At 41.3% G+C, this 17,545-nt stretch overlaps 1 protein-coding gene across 3 annotated transcripts in view; it reads left to right on the top strand.

The window, feature by feature from the left end:
• Positions 1–10,911: 10,911 nt before the first annotated feature.
• LOC118571397 (zinc finger protein 431-like) overlaps positions 10,912–17,545 on the top strand; it is a 152,678-nt gene continuing 146,044 nt past the window's right edge. For all 3 annotated transcript variants that reach the window (XM_036170373.1, XM_036170371.1, XM_036170382.1), the window contains exon 1: positions 10,912–11,017. In XM_036170373.1, the coding sequence (XP_036026266.1) occupies positions 11,015–11,017 (3 nt within the window). In that variant the 5' untranslated portion in view covers positions 10,912–11,014. The remainder of the gene's footprint in view (positions 11,018–17,545) is intronic.

Below are 17,545 nucleotides of genomic sequence, written 5' to 3'. Positions count from 1 at the left end.
CAAACAGCTGCACATTTCTGAAAATTAAAGATAGTCCCCAAGTTCACCCTGGCCTTATTTGAATCAACCAATGGGAACCCTGTAACTATGCTTCTCGCTTCTGTAACCGCGCTTCTGCCCCTAGGATCCTATAAAAAGTCCCCCTTCCCCTAGGAAGGGGCGCAAGTCTTCCCAGAGACTTTGTCGCCCCAGGTACCTGTGCATTTGAATAAACCCTCTTGCTGTTTGCATCTGATCCGTGGTTTCGGCGTGTTCCTTGGGTTCGGGGTCTCTCCTGAGGTCTTTCAATCTTAATGCTGGATCTCTTTGTTATCACACGGGCATAACCTGGGAACAAGCTATCCAGATAGTTAAATCATGTCCTCTTTGTGCTGAATTTTTACGTGTTCCTCATTTGGGAGTTAATCCCCGAGGACTTTACCTAATCATGTTTGGCAGATGGATGTCACTCACATGCCTTCCTTTGGAAAATTACAATATGGCCATGTGTCTACTGATACATATTCCTCTCTAATTTTTGCCTCTGACCATTCATGGGAAAAGGTTAAGGATGTAAAGAGTCATTGTCTTCATGCCTTTGCTTATATGGGAGTGCCAAAATGCATAAAGACTGATAATGGTCCTGCCTACAGCAGTATGGGAATTTCAATATTCTGCCAAGATTTTTCTATTGCTAATAAGACTGGTATTCCTTATAATCCTCAAGGACAGGCTATAGAACGCTGCCATTGTACCTTAAAAACATATACTGCTAAAGTAAAAAGGGAGGAGCTAGGGGCTCATCTCTCCTCTCCACATTCTATTCTTTCCCTTGTTTTATACATTTTAAAATTTTTAGCGGTGGATTCTGCTGGAGTATCCACTGTAGATAAGCACTGGAGGACTCCTGTTGCAAATCATCCTCTGGTGCAATGGAAGGCTCTTTCTACTGGCACTTGGAAGGGACCTGATTCGGTGTTGGTGTGGGCCCAGGGTTGTGTTTGTGTCTTTCCTCAGGACAATGAGGTTCCTCTTTGGTTTCCTGAGTGCTGTGTGCGCCCTGTGGCTGCTGCTGAATCCCACCATGGCAGAGACCTATTGGGCTTTTGTAAAAAACTCTCCCCTTATGATGGCAATGGGGATTGAGAGCCCAATATGGCCAGCCTTGACAAGCTTTAACGTAAGCCTAGGAACTGTAGCCATGTGTTTGGATTCTTCAGAAGGTAATATATGGTAACTGCTCTTTCAAGTATGTTTGAGAACGTGTCACCCAGACACCTTGGAGATTAAGGATAACCCTGAAGGTCACTGATTTGTTAACCCTACCATAGCAGCTAAGCCTTTTCATTTTTGCAATCCTCTGCAAACTGGTGTAGTACCTACTTTTCAGGAGTGGCTCTGTGCAACATTTATTGGCCTCCTGAAATTCATCTAACCACTTTTGAAGATACCTTAAAATCTGTGAGCCTGAATGTAACCATTATGAGACCATTAGTTCTGCTCCTTGTCTTCCTTTTTTTTTCCCTTTATGGTTCTTAGTTGTTCTTTTACAGAGCTGCCAGCTTAAGTCATGCTGGCATCAAGAAAAGTGGGCCTTGATGGTTCATGTTCCTGGAGCTGTGTCCATGCCAGTGGACCATGGCAGTTAGATACAGATGATGGTCACATGTTCCAGAAGAGAATTTGACACCACTGCTGCCATTGTTGCTATTATAGCAGTGGCAGCCACCGCTGCTACTGTTTCTGGGATTGCCATCTCTCTACAGCTAGCACAATGGAGACCCTGGCAGCAAAAGTAGCTACCATAGTTAATTACTCTTTCATTCTATTGGGCATGATAAATTTAATTCAGTAGTTATATACATTTCGATTGGCTTTGAATGTTATAAATTATAAACTCAAGTTCCATTTGCTCTAGGGATACCATCTTACAAGGACTCCAATTTGCAGAAAGGCTCACTAGGAAGGGAATGTCTCAGTTGCCTTTAGCCTATTGGCTTTGGGTGGGTTAGGACTTCTGTTGGTCTTTTCTGTGTTGCACAGATTGCAAGCCCAGTGCCACTTTGAGATCTTTGGCAGCAGTTACCTCTACAGCTCACTTGGTTGAGCCTGTATGATAATGAGTATTCAGAGACAGGTAATTCTTGGGGAGCGGTTGCCAACCTCAGACAGAGTACTTGTGTGGCCTGGACAGGTGTCTCCATGATGGGTAAGGCAATCTAAGTCAGAAGCTCATTTTATGGTAAAAAGGGGGGACCTATAGTGCCTTGGAACTCCCAAGTTGGGTAACTGCCGCCCTGCTTGCTGACCTTGACCAGATGTCCTCCCTATGCTGATTCCCTGCCCGTCTCCACCCTCCTGAATTGCTTAAGGGAGGTTCTTTGTTTGTGTATCCTGCATTTGGTATAAACAGTTTAGATGCAAAAATGTAGAACATTCAGTAGCAAACTTCTGCCCTCCGGGGTTCCTCCATTGTGCCTGTATTTAAGGTTCCTCCTTCAATAAACAGCATTCGGCATCCTCTGGCACAGATAACCCGCTGTCTTTTGTCTCTGTTTTTTGATCCACAGCCTCTTGCTCGGACATGTAAACGGGTGGTGGTAGTGCGGGCGGTACCACAACATTTCCGTTTATATGTCAGAAAATTTTAAAGAACTTTACACCTGGGTGGTGGTGGCACATGTCTTTGATCTCAGCACTTGGGAGGCAAAGGCAGGTGGATCTCTGTGAGTTGGAGGCCAGCCTGGTCTACAGAGTGAGTTCCAGAACAGCCAAGGCTACACAGAGAAACACTGTCTCACAGAAAACAAACAAACAAAAACAACTTTACAATATTGAAATATTAAATATATCATTGATATCCCTTATAGTCCTTAAGGTCAAGCCATTAGTGAAAGATCTAACAGAACCTTGAAAACATGTTAATTAAACCAAAGAAGGAAATACAGCCCTTAATCCTATGAACATCCTATTTGACTCATTATTTAACTTCTTTGAATTGTAATAGTAATGATCTTATCGTTGGTTTTTATCAGGCTCTTACACTTCAAGGAAAAATTACGAAACACGACAGATTCCACAAACAAGAGTTTTATTAAGATAAAGAGAGAGGGTCAAAAGTGCCCAGGTCTGGGGAAAGACATATTTGTGAAGGGGGCCGGGGAATCACAGTGCTGGCTTATAAATGCTGGGCTGTGCCTGTGCCTGCACAGAGGCCCGTGTGGCTGTTCCACATTTGCACATACATCACATGGTTGTGCTCTGCGTTTTACGAAACCACGTAAAGCCACAGGGTCATGGGTCATACAGGACATTTTGACCTGGAAATGACTAGGTGGAAGTGACTAGCTGTCCCACTGGGCATGTGCGACCATGCCCAACCATGGGGGTGTGTTGAGAATTGCTATCACTTATGCCTGCTGAAGTTCATTGTCAATCTATTATTGGAGTAAGTATTGAGGGTGATGAACTACATTTTATTTGGTATAAAGGGGATGGACAAATGCCTACAATGAAAAAAGGAAATGTTATAAACGAGGAAAAGGGTATGATTGTGTTTCCACAGATACAGGTGACTGTTGGTTTCTAGAAAGACTGCTGAAATTGAGAGATGAGCAAGCGGCCATGTTTGAAGCTGACTTGCCTCCTGAAGAAATGGCTCATCTGACTTTGGGTCAGATTTTCAAAACAATTGCCTTACCATCACTTTCCACAATGAATTGTACCTTTCCTACCTGGAGGTAGGTGAAAAAATTAGCCAATGAAGAAGAAAAAAATGGTTCATTATAGAAGGCAAAATAAAACACCTGAATCCTTGTTCTTGGCCATGTTAGTGATCACCACTGTTCAAGTAAGTGAGGGAAAGTTTTTTTCTTTCAGGGCTTCTATTCCTAACCCTCCCTTAAGCCCAGTGGTGCATTAGCAGGGTCAGGGTGGGGGGATTCCAGTCTTCCAATTTATCTTAATGACTCTAATTGGATTCCAGGACCTGTGACAATGGATGTTCTTTGCTGTCCAATGAAGAGTGTTTAATTTTAATTTCATCTTATGATATAGAAATAGAAGGACTTCCTATTTCTTTTGGGCATGAAGTTCATTATTTAAAAGTTATATCTGGGCTGGAGAGATGGCTCAGTGGTTAAGAGCACTGACTGCTCTTCCAGAGGTCCTGAGTTCAATTCCAAGCACCCACATGGTGGCTCACAGCCATCTATGATGAGATCTGGTGCCCTCTTCTGGCCTGCAGGGACACATGCCAGCAGAATACTGTATACATAATAAATTAATAAATCTTTAAAAAAGTTATATCTATTATTCATAATGGAACAAAAAATGAAGGGAAGAAGACCATGTTCATTTTTAGCAGCTAAAGGATTTAAAGGAAATATTACTAGAGATCTTTTCATTCCACCTCATTTTCCCTTTGCAATAGTCCTGTTGTCTTAGAATTAAGTGAACAGATACACCAGGAACAATGTTGGGGACCAGTGGTACAAGTTCTTGTTATACTTCTGATGATAGTGTCATTGGTTGGAGCCTTGTAGGTTCTGCTCACACCAAATTGCAAGACAAAGAATTAAGATGGTTCTGTAATAATAATATCATCACCACCCATAGTAATGGTTCTGGGTATTAGCATGGCAAGAGCCACAATGTTCCCCACCTCGCCTCATTTAGAAGAAGTAGCAGCCCGGTGGTGGTGGTGCACGCCTTTAATCCCAGCACTTGGGAGGCAGAGCCAGGCAGATCTTTGTGAGTTAGAGGCCAGCCTGGTCTATAGAGTGAGATCCAGGAAAGGCACAAAGCTACACAGAGAAACCCTGTCTCGAAAAACCAAAAAAAAAAAAAAAAAAAAAAAAGAAGGAGTAGATACGCAAAAATATCTATGGAAACTAATATCAGCCTTAGGTAACATTTGGCTTGGAAGGAGAATCTATGGAGAAATACTTCTAACAATGAAACTAAGTTCCCTTGCATGAAAAAAAAATGTAGCTCATAATACTATGGCATGTGTTCATCTTCCTTATTTATTTATGATTGGAAAAAATACTTGAAATCAATCTTAAGGATATATATCTTGTTCCAATTTTTCTTTATATACATGTTGAAATGCTGATACTCCTACCATTTTGAGCTCCCAGAGCATTTATATATTTTGAGTCCAAATTGGTGTTTGAATGGCTGTACAGATGAATCAAGCCTGAGAAGAGTCTTTCTCCATGTTTATGCTTCGTCATGTATTGAATCAAATGAAGAAAAAATAGTCCTTTATCAAAGCATGAAAAATGTATATTAAATTCAAAGATGGTGTTTTAATTTAGGAAAAGAAATTATGGAGTACTCAAAGACATATAGATAGTATATTGCATACTTAAATCACTGATATAGAATCTGCTGTGGTTATGTTAGGTAATGAAATTGTTAGCTTACAAAGACAATTATCATTAAGATGTCATTGGAATGTGACTCAGTTCTGTTACTCATGTGCATTGGCATGAGACCTTGTTCCCTTGGGATACGATTAGAAAACATTTATTAAATCATGGTAATATGCCTCAGGAAATAATGAAAAATCATTCTGATATTAATCACTTATTTGTACAACAGTTACACAGCCTGTCTGACTATGGATATTGCAGGGTATTGCTGATGGGTTGGGGAACTTATATTTATTTCATCAACTTAAGTTTGCAAGCTCCTCCTATCTATAATGTTTAGATTGATTGTTTACTTCTTTTTGTTATTTTTAATAGTCTAGGAAAAAAACCTCCAATATCAGGAAATGACTCAACATTGAGCAGCTCTATTCAACATTATTTTATAAAATTTGGCTATTCAAAAAGGGGGAAATGAAAGAGATTTGCTGAACTGGCATCAGGCCAGGACAGTGCATTTGCCAAAAGTTTCTTCAAGACAAGAGAGGATTATATTTAGAGTTATGGCAGAATACTGCCTTTACACTCCAACAAATATTTCCTTGGACAGAATTCAGGTTCTTTACAATTATCTCTGGGAGAAAGTTCAATCAATAACATACGAAATCTGTTCTTTTTCCACCAAGAAATAAGTGAACATTAGAGATTAGTGAGGCTGTCACTGCAGGTGTCAGGGAAGCCAACCTCAAGAAGAGATGAGAGTGAAAACCTGGTGCAGATTGACTATGTCAACCAGGATCAGACTCTGGGGAGTATAATACCAGGTGTGGTAATTTGAATGCAATTGGCCCCCAACAAGCTCATAGGGAGGTGAACTATTAGGAGGTGTGGCTGTGTTGGAGTAGGTATGGCCTTGTTGGAGGAAGTGTTTTACTATAGAGTCAGGCTTTGAGGTCTCATATATGCTCAAGCCATGCCCAGTGTCTCAGACCACTTCCTGTTGCCTGGGAGTCTAGATGTAAGGACTCATCTACTCTTGCACCATGTGTGCCCGTGTACTGCTCTGCTTCCTGTCATGATCATAATGGACTAAACCTCTGAAGTGTAAGGGATCCATGGCAATTAAATATTTCTCTTTATAAGACTTGCTATCCTCTTGGTGTTCCTTAACTAAGATACCAGGCATTTGATTTTAGCCTTATTTAAATATAATAGAACTTGGAAAAGTGTCTCCTGGTAATAATGATTCCATAATCAATCCAATTCCAGTGTCCAATGAACCTTAAGGTGTGACTACATAGAAACTCTTTTCCAAGTCCATGTGACCATTAGGGTGGATTCTATAGCTAAAAATCCCAGAATCAAATGTGTTCTCTGACTGATAGTATAGAGGTCAGCAGGCCATAAAGTACCCCAAGGATAGGTAATGGTCTAGGAAGGGAAGAGTCTGGAAAAATCATTCTGGGAAATTAGGGTAAGATCTATCTCTATAGAAAGCAAAAGGGGGCAGGGGGCAAGAGAGATGGCTCAGAGGTTAAGAGCACTGGCTGCTCTTCCAGATGTCCTGAGTTCAATTCCCAGAAACCACATGGTGGCTGACATCCACCTGTCATGAGATCTGGTGCCCTCTTCTGGCCTGCAGTCATAATGCTGTATACATAATAAATAAATAAATCTTAAAAAAAAAAAAAAAAAAGAAAAAGAAAAAGAAAAAAAGCAAGCAAGCAAGCAAAAGGGTCACCAGGTCATTAACAAAATCCACTCTCAGCTTTCTGGATTCAATGCAGGTATTTGATTCCCTCTCCTCCATTGAAGGGACTCCCCTGTATGATTAACATTCCTGGTTCTCTTAGTGCTTCTCTGTGAATACAAGGCCCTAGTGAATTCTACATCTCCCCATTTCTAAGATTTTAAAGAAAAAAGTAGTGGCCACAATAGGAACAGAGATTTGCTGAGTGAAATGGGTGTCATATGACTTATTGCACATAAACATTTATAACCCTCAGGAAGGGAAGTGTAAGTGCCTCCCCCCCCCCAAAAAAAAGGGTCAATCCAAAATCTGTTGCTTACCTTAGAGAAGATTGTAAACAGAAGTAAAATTGCAATGGGGAAAGATATAACTGCATTTGAGGTATAACAATGTGATAGAAAAACACTATTAACAGGAATAAGAGGTAAGCCCTATACATATACATAGAGGAGGATTGTATATTGTACCCTGTTATTTGTGCACAGTACTTATGGGTGACTTTTTTTTTAATGTATACAGTGTTCTGCCTACATGCATGCTTGTAGAAGAGGGCACCAAATCTCATTACAGATGGTTGTGAGCCACCATGTGGTTGCTGGGAATTGAACTCAGGACCTCTGGAAGAACAGCCAGTGCTCTTAACCGCTGAGCCTTCTCTCCAGCCCTTTGGGTGACACTTATGCCAAATAAATTTCTTTTAGGAGTCCTTGTCAGGTTCATCCTAACTGGAGCCACTTAGGACTTTGTTCATTTTCTGAAAAGACATAAGCATTACCTTGCCCTGATGTTAATTCCTTTGTTTTGTCTCTAGGTCTTTCCATCTAACATATTCTGTAGACTTTGTCTCCTTTAGGGCAAAATGGTTTTGTGCAGCAGCAGAAGCATTATGCAGCGTAGTGTGGGAGATTTTGATGGGTGTCTACAGTAACATATGAAATCTGTTCTTTTTCCACCAAGAAATAAATGAACATTAGAGAGAAAGATATGTTTTAAAGACATAATGGGCTTTCAATATTCTTAGGTTCCACAAGAAGCTTCAGTAACTGAAGAGGCTTTGAATATTATAAGTGCTGGCCTTTAATAAACCTATTCAAGATACTTAAAAGATTCATCCCTATAGTTCTGATGTTCTAGAACTACTTCTAGTATCAAAATCTGCATTAGCCTCGATTTCCTAGAGTAATAATGCTTATAGAGTGAATACACAGAGGTGGGGGGGGGAGTGGAGGCAGTATTTGAATGACTAGGCAAAAGTACAACAACAGCTGGCTGTGAGTGGAAAGTCCAAGAATCCAGAAGTTGCTCAGTCCACAGTTGTCTATGTCTCTTATGGTCTTCAGTAAACCCTCCAATCTGGAGGAAGCACCCTAATGCCAGTGAAGGAACTGAATTGCTACCAAGGTGAAGGAAAGCAGGTGAAGAGCAAAAGCTTTTTTCCTCCTTGTCCTTATATAGACTTCCCGCAGAAGGTGTGGCCCACAATAAGGTGTGTCTTCTGAGTTCAGGAGGCAGATTAAATTGTGTTTTCCTACCTCAAAGATTCAGATTAGGAGTGGATCTACATACTTCAAATCAAGCAAAAACCCCTCACAGGTGAGCCCTCTATTTTTGTATTTTAGTTCATTCCAAATGTATTCACTTGGACAACCAATAGTAGCCCCCACAGGGAGGTAAGACACAGGGACTGGGTCAGGATTTACTCAGTGGATATTATGTTGAACTTGGGGTCATGCTTTGAACAATAAGGGTGTTTTTCTCTGTGAGCATCTCCCAGCTCCTGATCTTCTATAGCTTATTTACATAATACCCACCATTTCTGTTTTCTCCTAGGCTTTCTTACACATGCCATTTGTTACATGGTGTCCAGGTAGAAAAGGTCTCCAGTCATTCTCTGCCAACTGGCATTTCTTGTTTGGTTTTCTTTATTGTTTGTTTTTATTCTAAGATGGGTTCTGATGTAACCCAGGGTGTATTCAGCTCTTCTTTGTAGCCGAGGATGACATTAAATTCCACATCGTCCCACTGCTGCCTTCTGAGTGCTGGGATGCAAGGCATCAGCCATCATGCCTGGTTTATGCCACACTGAGAATGGAACCCAGGGCTTTGCATATCCTAGCCAAGCAGTCTACCAACGGAGCCTCTGCCCCAGCCCCTGGATTCTTTATATGTTAATCTTGATGCCTCTCTCTGTGTATCCCTCTGTTCCTCATCCAATGTTAGTGTACCACAGTTGGCCAGGAAGAGGATTATGAAGAAATGGTCATTGACATTCTAAGTTCTCTTTAGGAAATACATAATTTAAAATATCTAGAAGTAGTCATACCTTGGGCTATTAGTCAATTTTTGTTTGTTTGTTTTTGTTTTTCAAGACAAAGTTTTTCTGTGTATCTTTGGAGCCTGTCCTGGAACTCACTCTGTAGCCCAGGCTGGCCTCGAACTCACAGAGATCCATCTGCCTGGCTCTGCCTCCCGAGTGCTGGGATTGAAGGCTTGCGCCAGCCTTTCTGAAGGATGAGCTCAGAATTTGCATCATTCTTGTGCATTGGTACTAACTGGAGTAAGAGGATTGTCAGTACTGAACACACAAGGGCTAGGAACTTGACAGTTTGGCGTTCATGCATGTATGTATGTATGTGTGTATGTATGTGTGTGTTTTTATTCAGGGTAGGCACATGTGTGTACACATACAGCAGGTTGGGAAATGACGTTTTATACAACAATGCACATGTGGAATTCAGAGGAAAGTGTGCTTGAGTTGGTACTGTATTCAAGTGCCTTTAAGCAATCTTCCTGGCACAGGTGTTAAGACTCAAAATTTCTTCTTTTCTTGTCATTCATGAGCAATGAGTTTGAGTGAAAAACTATTAAGGTCGGCGATTCATCATGGTACTTTTTTTTTAACCTTATTAAAATATAATTCACACAAGTGAAAGTCCCCATTTTAAACTGTTTTGTTCACCCTTGACACTACATATATAGCCACCACTGCTGTAATTCCAAAAGCGTTGGTTTATGTGAGACTATCTTTTAAAACAAAAGTTTGTAGGCTGTGTTGGCACACTCCTGTGACCCCACTAGAGACAATGGAAAGGCCGGGGAGGTGGGGGAACACAAGCAGTAGGTGAATGAGGTGGACTAAAGTCTCATTCAACAGCCTACTCTATTCTTAGCCCCGGACAACTTAACCGGAGGGTTAAGAAAGGTCACATGAATAAAATTCTCATGAGTTCAAGCTGTATACAATCAGCAGGACAGTCCAGACACGGAAAACATGTTTTTCTATAGCGGCTTATACATTTAATTAAATAATAGAAGCAAGCACCAATGAGTAATGGAAAGTAAAAGCACCCCAATCCTTACACAGAAACTTGGGAACATGTTCCTGTTTTGGAAAGCAATATGCTACTGAGAGAGGTGTAAGCAATCCTAGCCCTGTCTTATTGAATTTGCTAATACCTCGTGGATAGAAATCAGGTGGCTTAAATTTGATCTGGGTGGTCTGGGGGCCCTTTCAACTTTGAGGCAGGAGGATCACTCCAATGTATATGCCCAGAAGGAAGAAGGGCAAGTGCCCAATGTGGGCAAGAATACTTCGGGGACGACTTTGCAGTCCAGATGCAAGTTTTGCTGCAACGCCAATCTCTGCAGGTCTGGGATAGCTCTGTGCCTGGGTTGGGAACCGCTGTGCTGTGTCTTTTGACTGCACTCTGTCCCAAAGGGAGCTGCTCCTGTCACTCAGGCCTCACTAGCAAATCAGCACCTATAGAGCCACCCTCCAGTCAGGGAGTGTGGGGAGGGCATTTCCGGCCCGCCATGCTGCAGGCTCGGGACGTTCTTGTGATTTCTTGTGCCGCGCTGTCACCCACTACCGAGAGCTGTGAAGAGAACCGGAAAGCTCGGAATCTGCGCCATGGTGAGTGAGGGGCTGCTGCCTTCACGAGTGAAGGATCCATGGGATCCCAGGTCTGTGAAAACCGGCGCCCTATAAGGTCCCGTGAATTCTGCGAGGTCCCCGCTGTCCCTACAGCTCCCAGGTCCCGGTGCCTCTGAATAACTTCCATCCGAGGTCTGCAGCTGAGGAGGATTTGGTGGGGAGTGGGGTTCGGAGGAGGAAAGATGACTGTGGCTAGAAACATCCTTGTTGAACTCACCAGGAAATGAACAGGCATGCGCTTTGTTTACTCTGGTCGGGGAAGTGAATTTTGCTGAACTTGGAGAGCCCTGGTTTCTGCAGTATGTTCTAGAAATTCTGCACTTGACACAGAACATTCAAGTGTAGGATCCGTCTGCAGTTAATTCTATGCAGGGAGTAAAGTCTGTCATTAACACATTTGCATGTGGATGTCAGGATGGTCCAGTCACGTGTTCCAGTAAGGCCAGACTTACTGGGTTTCCTGGCCTCTTGTGTCAAAACTGACTCTATATTGTGTTTTTATTTCTAACTTTTCTCTTAGATTTTGTTATTTCCCAGACAGTACAGTGTTTATTGTAGGTATATGAGAAAATTTGAAGTCCAGTGGTGTCACTGTATGTGTTATTTATTCAGTTTTGTGTTGATTTTTTTTTTTTTTTTTTTTTTTGAGCTGAGGATCAAACCCAGGGCCTTGCACTTGCAGGCAAGCGCTCTACCACTGAGCTAAATTCCCAACCCAACCCAATCTTTTTTTTTTTTTAATTCATGATGACCTTTTGTTATCAGTCTTCTGTTATATTTAGCATAAATCGTTAGACTTTGTGTTGGGTTTTTGTTGAGTCTTTAGCTCAAATTCTGTATTGGTATGATATTGAGTCCACAATCCTGGAATTTCTCTCCTTTTATTGAGTTTCCTGATTCTTTTAATTACAAAAAGTTATTTGTTAGATCAATAGCTCCATACCATAAAACAGGAGAGGTGTTCGTCTACTCAAATAAGGACAGCACAAGTGGTACAGCAGCTGCTATCAAGATCACTACCTGGTTGACTGTTCCATAGTCAGCTATCATTCTCCATGATCCATCTGTCTTCTGCACTGGGAGATAGGAGAGTTAAAGGAAATTGTGCTGGGAACCACATTCCTGCATCTTTCCCTTGATGTGCCACTAGTTTCTGCAATTCTTCCAGGGATGCAATACTGGTTTTGATTCATTCGTTTTCTTGTCAGAGCAACTCTAATGTCTTCCACTTAGCTTATGTAACCATAACAGCCCTCACACAATAGGTCAGAGAACCAGTGTGAGAATTCTGCCAACTTCTAAGTGTGTCTATCCCAAGTATACATTTTAGGACTGGGGAAATACCATCAGGATGAGTGTGGGGACCCACTAGTCCAGTGTTTCTCAACCTTGCTAATGCTGTGACCCTCATGTTATAGTGACCCCATATCAGAAAACAATTTTTGTTGTGGCCTCAAAGGGTAATTTTGCTAATGTTATGAACCATAATGTAAATATCTGATATCCAGGATGGTCTTAGGCGACCCCTGTGAAATGGTCATCTGACCCCCAAAGGGTTGCAACTCACAGGTTGAGGACCACTGCACCAGACCTTCTATGAGTCAGACTTCAGCCAAAATGCCATTAATTACCTGACCATAGCCACTCCTTTAACTAGAGAGCAGCAATGTTTCTTGTGCTCTCTCAGAATCAACATTTATTCGATGGATCCCAGAAGGGCTGATTGTTCCCTTTGCCCCAGTGTAAAGTTGCCCTCTTGAAGGGTCATAGATCCCTCTGCAAAAGATTGGAGTAGGCTAATTAACAGTAAAATTTTAAGTATTTTTATCAAGGTCCTTCCTCACAGGAAGTTGGCTATCCCTTCATACAAAGGGTTTAGGGTCTCCAAACTGGCTCAACCTGAAAGCTGATTCGTGGGCCAAGATTTCATTTTGCCCCAATCAAATGTTGCCTTTCTTTCAATTGTTTGAGAATTTTACTGCTTATACAGACCAAACAAAAGCTCAGTAGGCTTCTTGTCTATTTCATGCATGGAAACATCATGATTGATTAGCCGGTCCTAAAGGTCCACATTAGCCATGTCACCATAAAATTTACTTTGCCTGTGCTGACCATTAGAGGTTAGGCCATTATGGACATTGCTTTGTCAGTCTTGCCCGTTACAATAACTATGATCACCTTGCCTTTGGAGATTCAGTGCTGCCACCTGGGCCTTGCTACCTTGGGGCCCAGTTTAGCCCACTGTGTTTAACTCATGAGCTGAGCAATGGCATCTACAACCTAAGTTCTGGCACGAGAAAAAGGGCGATGACAAACTCTTCAAACGTGCAGGCACTCTTCTCAACACTTGGCATCTTATGGGATCAGTAAAGGGTTTGTCTTCTGGGCCTTCCCATTGTGGAGAATGGGTTTCATACAGCATACCCCCTCTAGCATTGCAGTTTGCCTGAGCTCTAAAATCCCTTCATCAACACTTAGCCACAGGATATCAGGAATCTCTAACTCCTTTTCAGTAGGCCATCTTTTGACAAATGTTTCAGCCAACCATTTAATCAAACTTTTGTCACTTAAAAAAAAAAAAAAAAGACTGCACAAGCTTCTGTATTAAACCTAGAATCTCTTCTCAGCCCATATTAATAAACTCTACCTGATAAGTTTTATGTCCCTTCCATCATTTCCAATACCTTTAAAATCCCATTTCCACACATATTCCCCAGACTCCTAATTGAATGAATTAGCAAACTCATTAAGCTCTTTAGTGGTGTAGTGCATTTCCTTATGGACTACTCCTTCTAACTTTCCCTCTAGGAGCCTACTTGGCTGTAAGTCTGGTTAGAGGTCCTGAGGCAACTATTGGTGGGCCCTGAGAGACATGAATTTTGCCTTGCCTAACATTTTCTTCAGAGAAAGCCATTGCTGCTTTAGCAGACAGTGAAAGATTAATCTCAGTCAAAGGTGAAAAGGGCAATACTTCATTGCATGGGACTGAGGGCACTACTTCCTCAGTTAAGAATTCTCCCTTGAGAATCTGAGGGTTCAAAGTTCTCAGCTTCAATAGGGTCCTCCCATACATCCTTATCCCAAGTTACAGGATTCCATACAATTAATGCCTTGGCTTTATCTGCTTCCACCTCTGAGGTGGAGACTTGAATATTGGCTGTAATTCAGCCCACCCTTACGATGAAAGCTCAGTTTGAGTTTGCAGAACTTGAGCTCTGTGGCGGCTGGAAGGAAATTTCTCTTCCTGGGCACACTTAGAAGCCTTTGGACCATCTGTCCATATCTGGAGCAGGTCAGTTTATCACTAAGTCTCTTGTTCTTCACCATATTGTGAGATGCTAGAAGCTGGTAATGCTGTCGCAGAACTGATCCCTATCCTTTGTCCTTAGCATATCCAGAGATGGTAAGATCAACCATCTTGCATCATCACTTTCCTTATGTTTCCCCAAACTGTCAAAAGTTTCATGCAGAGCATCACCAAATCTCTGCTATTAAGATCAATCCATGTGAGTCTATTAAATGGGTAACAGAATTTATTAAGATATAAATCAAGGAAATACACTCACGAATACAGAATGGACTGGGCAGCTGAAGTCATCCTCTGCTCTGACCAGGAGCAAATCCACCTTGCAGGTAGGAGCAGGGAGAAGGGGCATGTGACCTTTCTCTCTTCCCTTATAAGAGGTCTTGTACAATGTCAGGGAGCAACACCTCCTTTGGGCCCTATATCCCAAGGTTATGGGTGGAGCAAATACCACTACATTTTGCCACTCAGAATTGGTAAATCAGGGTAATCAAATGTGTTTACCTCCTTAAGTTTGTAATATAGTTCACACCATGAGCTTTCAGTACTCTCTAGGCTCCAAGGAGACGTTTCAGTAACTGGAGAGGCTTCAGTAATAGTAGATGTTGGCAAACTGAAAAGCTTATTCCAGATACATAAAATATTCATCCTTACACTTTTGTTGTTCTAGAACAGTGGTTCTCATCCTGTAGGTTGTGACCACTTTTACATACTTCTGCCTCCAAATATATTTATTTTATAATAGTCAAAATTATAGTTATGAAGTAACAACAAAAGTAATTTTGTAGATGGGTAGTTGCTACAACATGAAGTATTAAAGGGCTGCAGCATTATGATGGTTGAGAACTACCATTTTAGAACTAGTTCTGGTGCCAAAATATGTATTAGTCAGCTCTTTAGAGAAACAGAACTTATATAATGAATATAGGTATGCTTATATATAACATATACATATATAATAATACTTAAATATGTAATATATATATATATATATATATAATTTGTTAGAAAGTCTTACAGGCTACACTTCCAGCTAATCCAACAATGGCTGTCTGTAAACAGAAAATCTCCAAGAATACAATGTTTGCTCAGTTCATAAAGCTCTATATATCAGTTGGTTTTCAGTATAGACTGGAGTCCTGAAGAAGTAGGCTCTGATTCATGTGAAGAAAATGACTTGCTAGCAAGGCAAACATAAGCAAGCAAATAGCAAAAACTTCCTTTATGTTTTGGTTGTGAGCCTAGCCTTTAATGGCTGAGCCATCTCTCCAGCCCTTCCTTTATTTTTATATTGGCTTCCAGCAGAAGATGTGGCCCAAATTCAAAATTTGTCTTCCAATCTCAAAGATAAAGATGAGTGTATCTATCTATTTTAAAGTAGACAAAAACCCTCACATGTGTGCCCTCCATTTTTGGATTTTATTAATTCCAGATGTAGTCAAGTTGATAACCGAAAATAGCCATCACAGAGAGGTAGGTCATGGGGGCCAGGACAGGATCTACTCAGCCTACTCAGTGTTGGACTCAGAGTCCCCATGAGCCTGCTTTTCCCCCAGCTCCTGGTCCTTTATAGGTTATTTACATACTGCCTGTCATCTCCCCTTTGTCTTGGGCATTTCCTTATATGTGTGGTTTGTTACATGGTATAACATGTCCTGGTGGGGAGAGATTTCCAGTCTTTCTCCTCCAACTGGCTTTTCTTGTCGTCAACTGGGAAGTTGCTGCTAACAGACATTAACTTATACTGACCTTATAACAAAGGTGCTTCCATTCTTTTTTTTTTTTCTTTAAAGATTTATTTATTTATTTATTTGTTTATTTATTTATTTATTTAACAGAGTTCTGTCTGCACATATCCCTCCATGCCAGAAGAGGGCGCCAGATCTCATTACAGATGGTTGTGAGCCACCATGTGATTGCTGGGACTTGAACTCAGGACCTTTGGAAGAGCAAGCAGCACTCTTAACCTTTGAGGCATCTCTCCAGCCCCAGTGCTTCCATTCTTAAGATGGAGTCAGGCTGGTCTCTCAGAGCCAAGGATGCTGTGTATCCTAGGCCAGCAGTCTACCACAGAGCCTCAGCCCCCACCCATGGCTTATATTAAATGTTAGCATTGATGCCTGTTTCTGCACATCCCTCTACTGCTGAAACAATGTTAATGTTCATCACTTGGCCATCAAGGGGTTCATGCCAAAATTGACAGTGAAAATCTGGGGTCTTTTAGGAAATACATAGTGATAAAATCTAGAAGTGATGCTACCTCAGGCTATTAGTCTGTTTCAAGAGATGTGAAACTGTACATTTTGGTTCAAGCCTGTAATCTTACCACTTAGAACACTGAGGCAGGATGATTCCATGAGATCCAACCAGTCAGGAGTGTATTGGAAATTCAGGACACTTTAGACTACACTGTGATGTCCTTTGTAAATGAACAAATGGATAAAAGGAAAAGAGTCCAGACTTTCTGAACATAGAGTTCAGAATTCATTTTATCTTGGTTCATTGGGGTTGGTGTGTCAGGAATGTTAGTACTAATGCCAGTAACTAGTACAGCGGTAAGAATTTTATATATTTATATTTATTAATCTATTCTAGGTGGGCATATATATGTACACACATGTTGCAGGGTGGGAAATAGCTGTACATGTAACAGTGCACATATAGAGGTCAGAGGAGAGTGTCCATGAGTTGGTACCCTATGAATTACAAGAGTTGAACTCAGTTCATTAGGCCTGGCTGCAAGCACCGTGCTGGCACAGGAACTGTGCTTTTAAGTTTCTTCTTTTCTTGGGATTTATAAGCAAAGAGTTTCAGTGAAATGAAATAGTAACACCAGAGATTCATTATGGAATTTTTGCCTTATTGAGATACAAGTCACACAAGTTAAAAATCACCAGTTTAAACTGTTTGGTTCACCATTGACACCTCATTATAGTGTCAATTATGTAGCCACCACTGCTCTAATTCCAAAACTATTTGGAGTATATGAGACCCTATGTTAAAAAAAATTAGCTTGCAGGTGGTTATAGCATATACTTAAGTCCCAGCATTCAGGAGGTAGAGGTAGGTGAATGTCTATAATTTCCTTCTACCTGGATAATGGGCATGGAACCTAGGTCCTCAGGTTTGGCTTAGGCATTTTTACTCTGAACCATCTTGCTAACCATCCCTAATGGTTTTTATTGAATAGCGTTATATTCTTT

Source organism: Onychomys torridus, chromosome 21 (assembly GCF_903995425.1).
Source record: "Onychomys torridus chromosome 21, mOncTor1.1, whole genome shotgun sequence".
Classification (NCBI taxonomy): Eukaryota; Metazoa; Chordata; class Mammalia; order Rodentia; family Cricetidae; genus Onychomys; species Onychomys torridus.
This window is presented reverse-complemented; position numbering and strand designations above follow the sequence as displayed.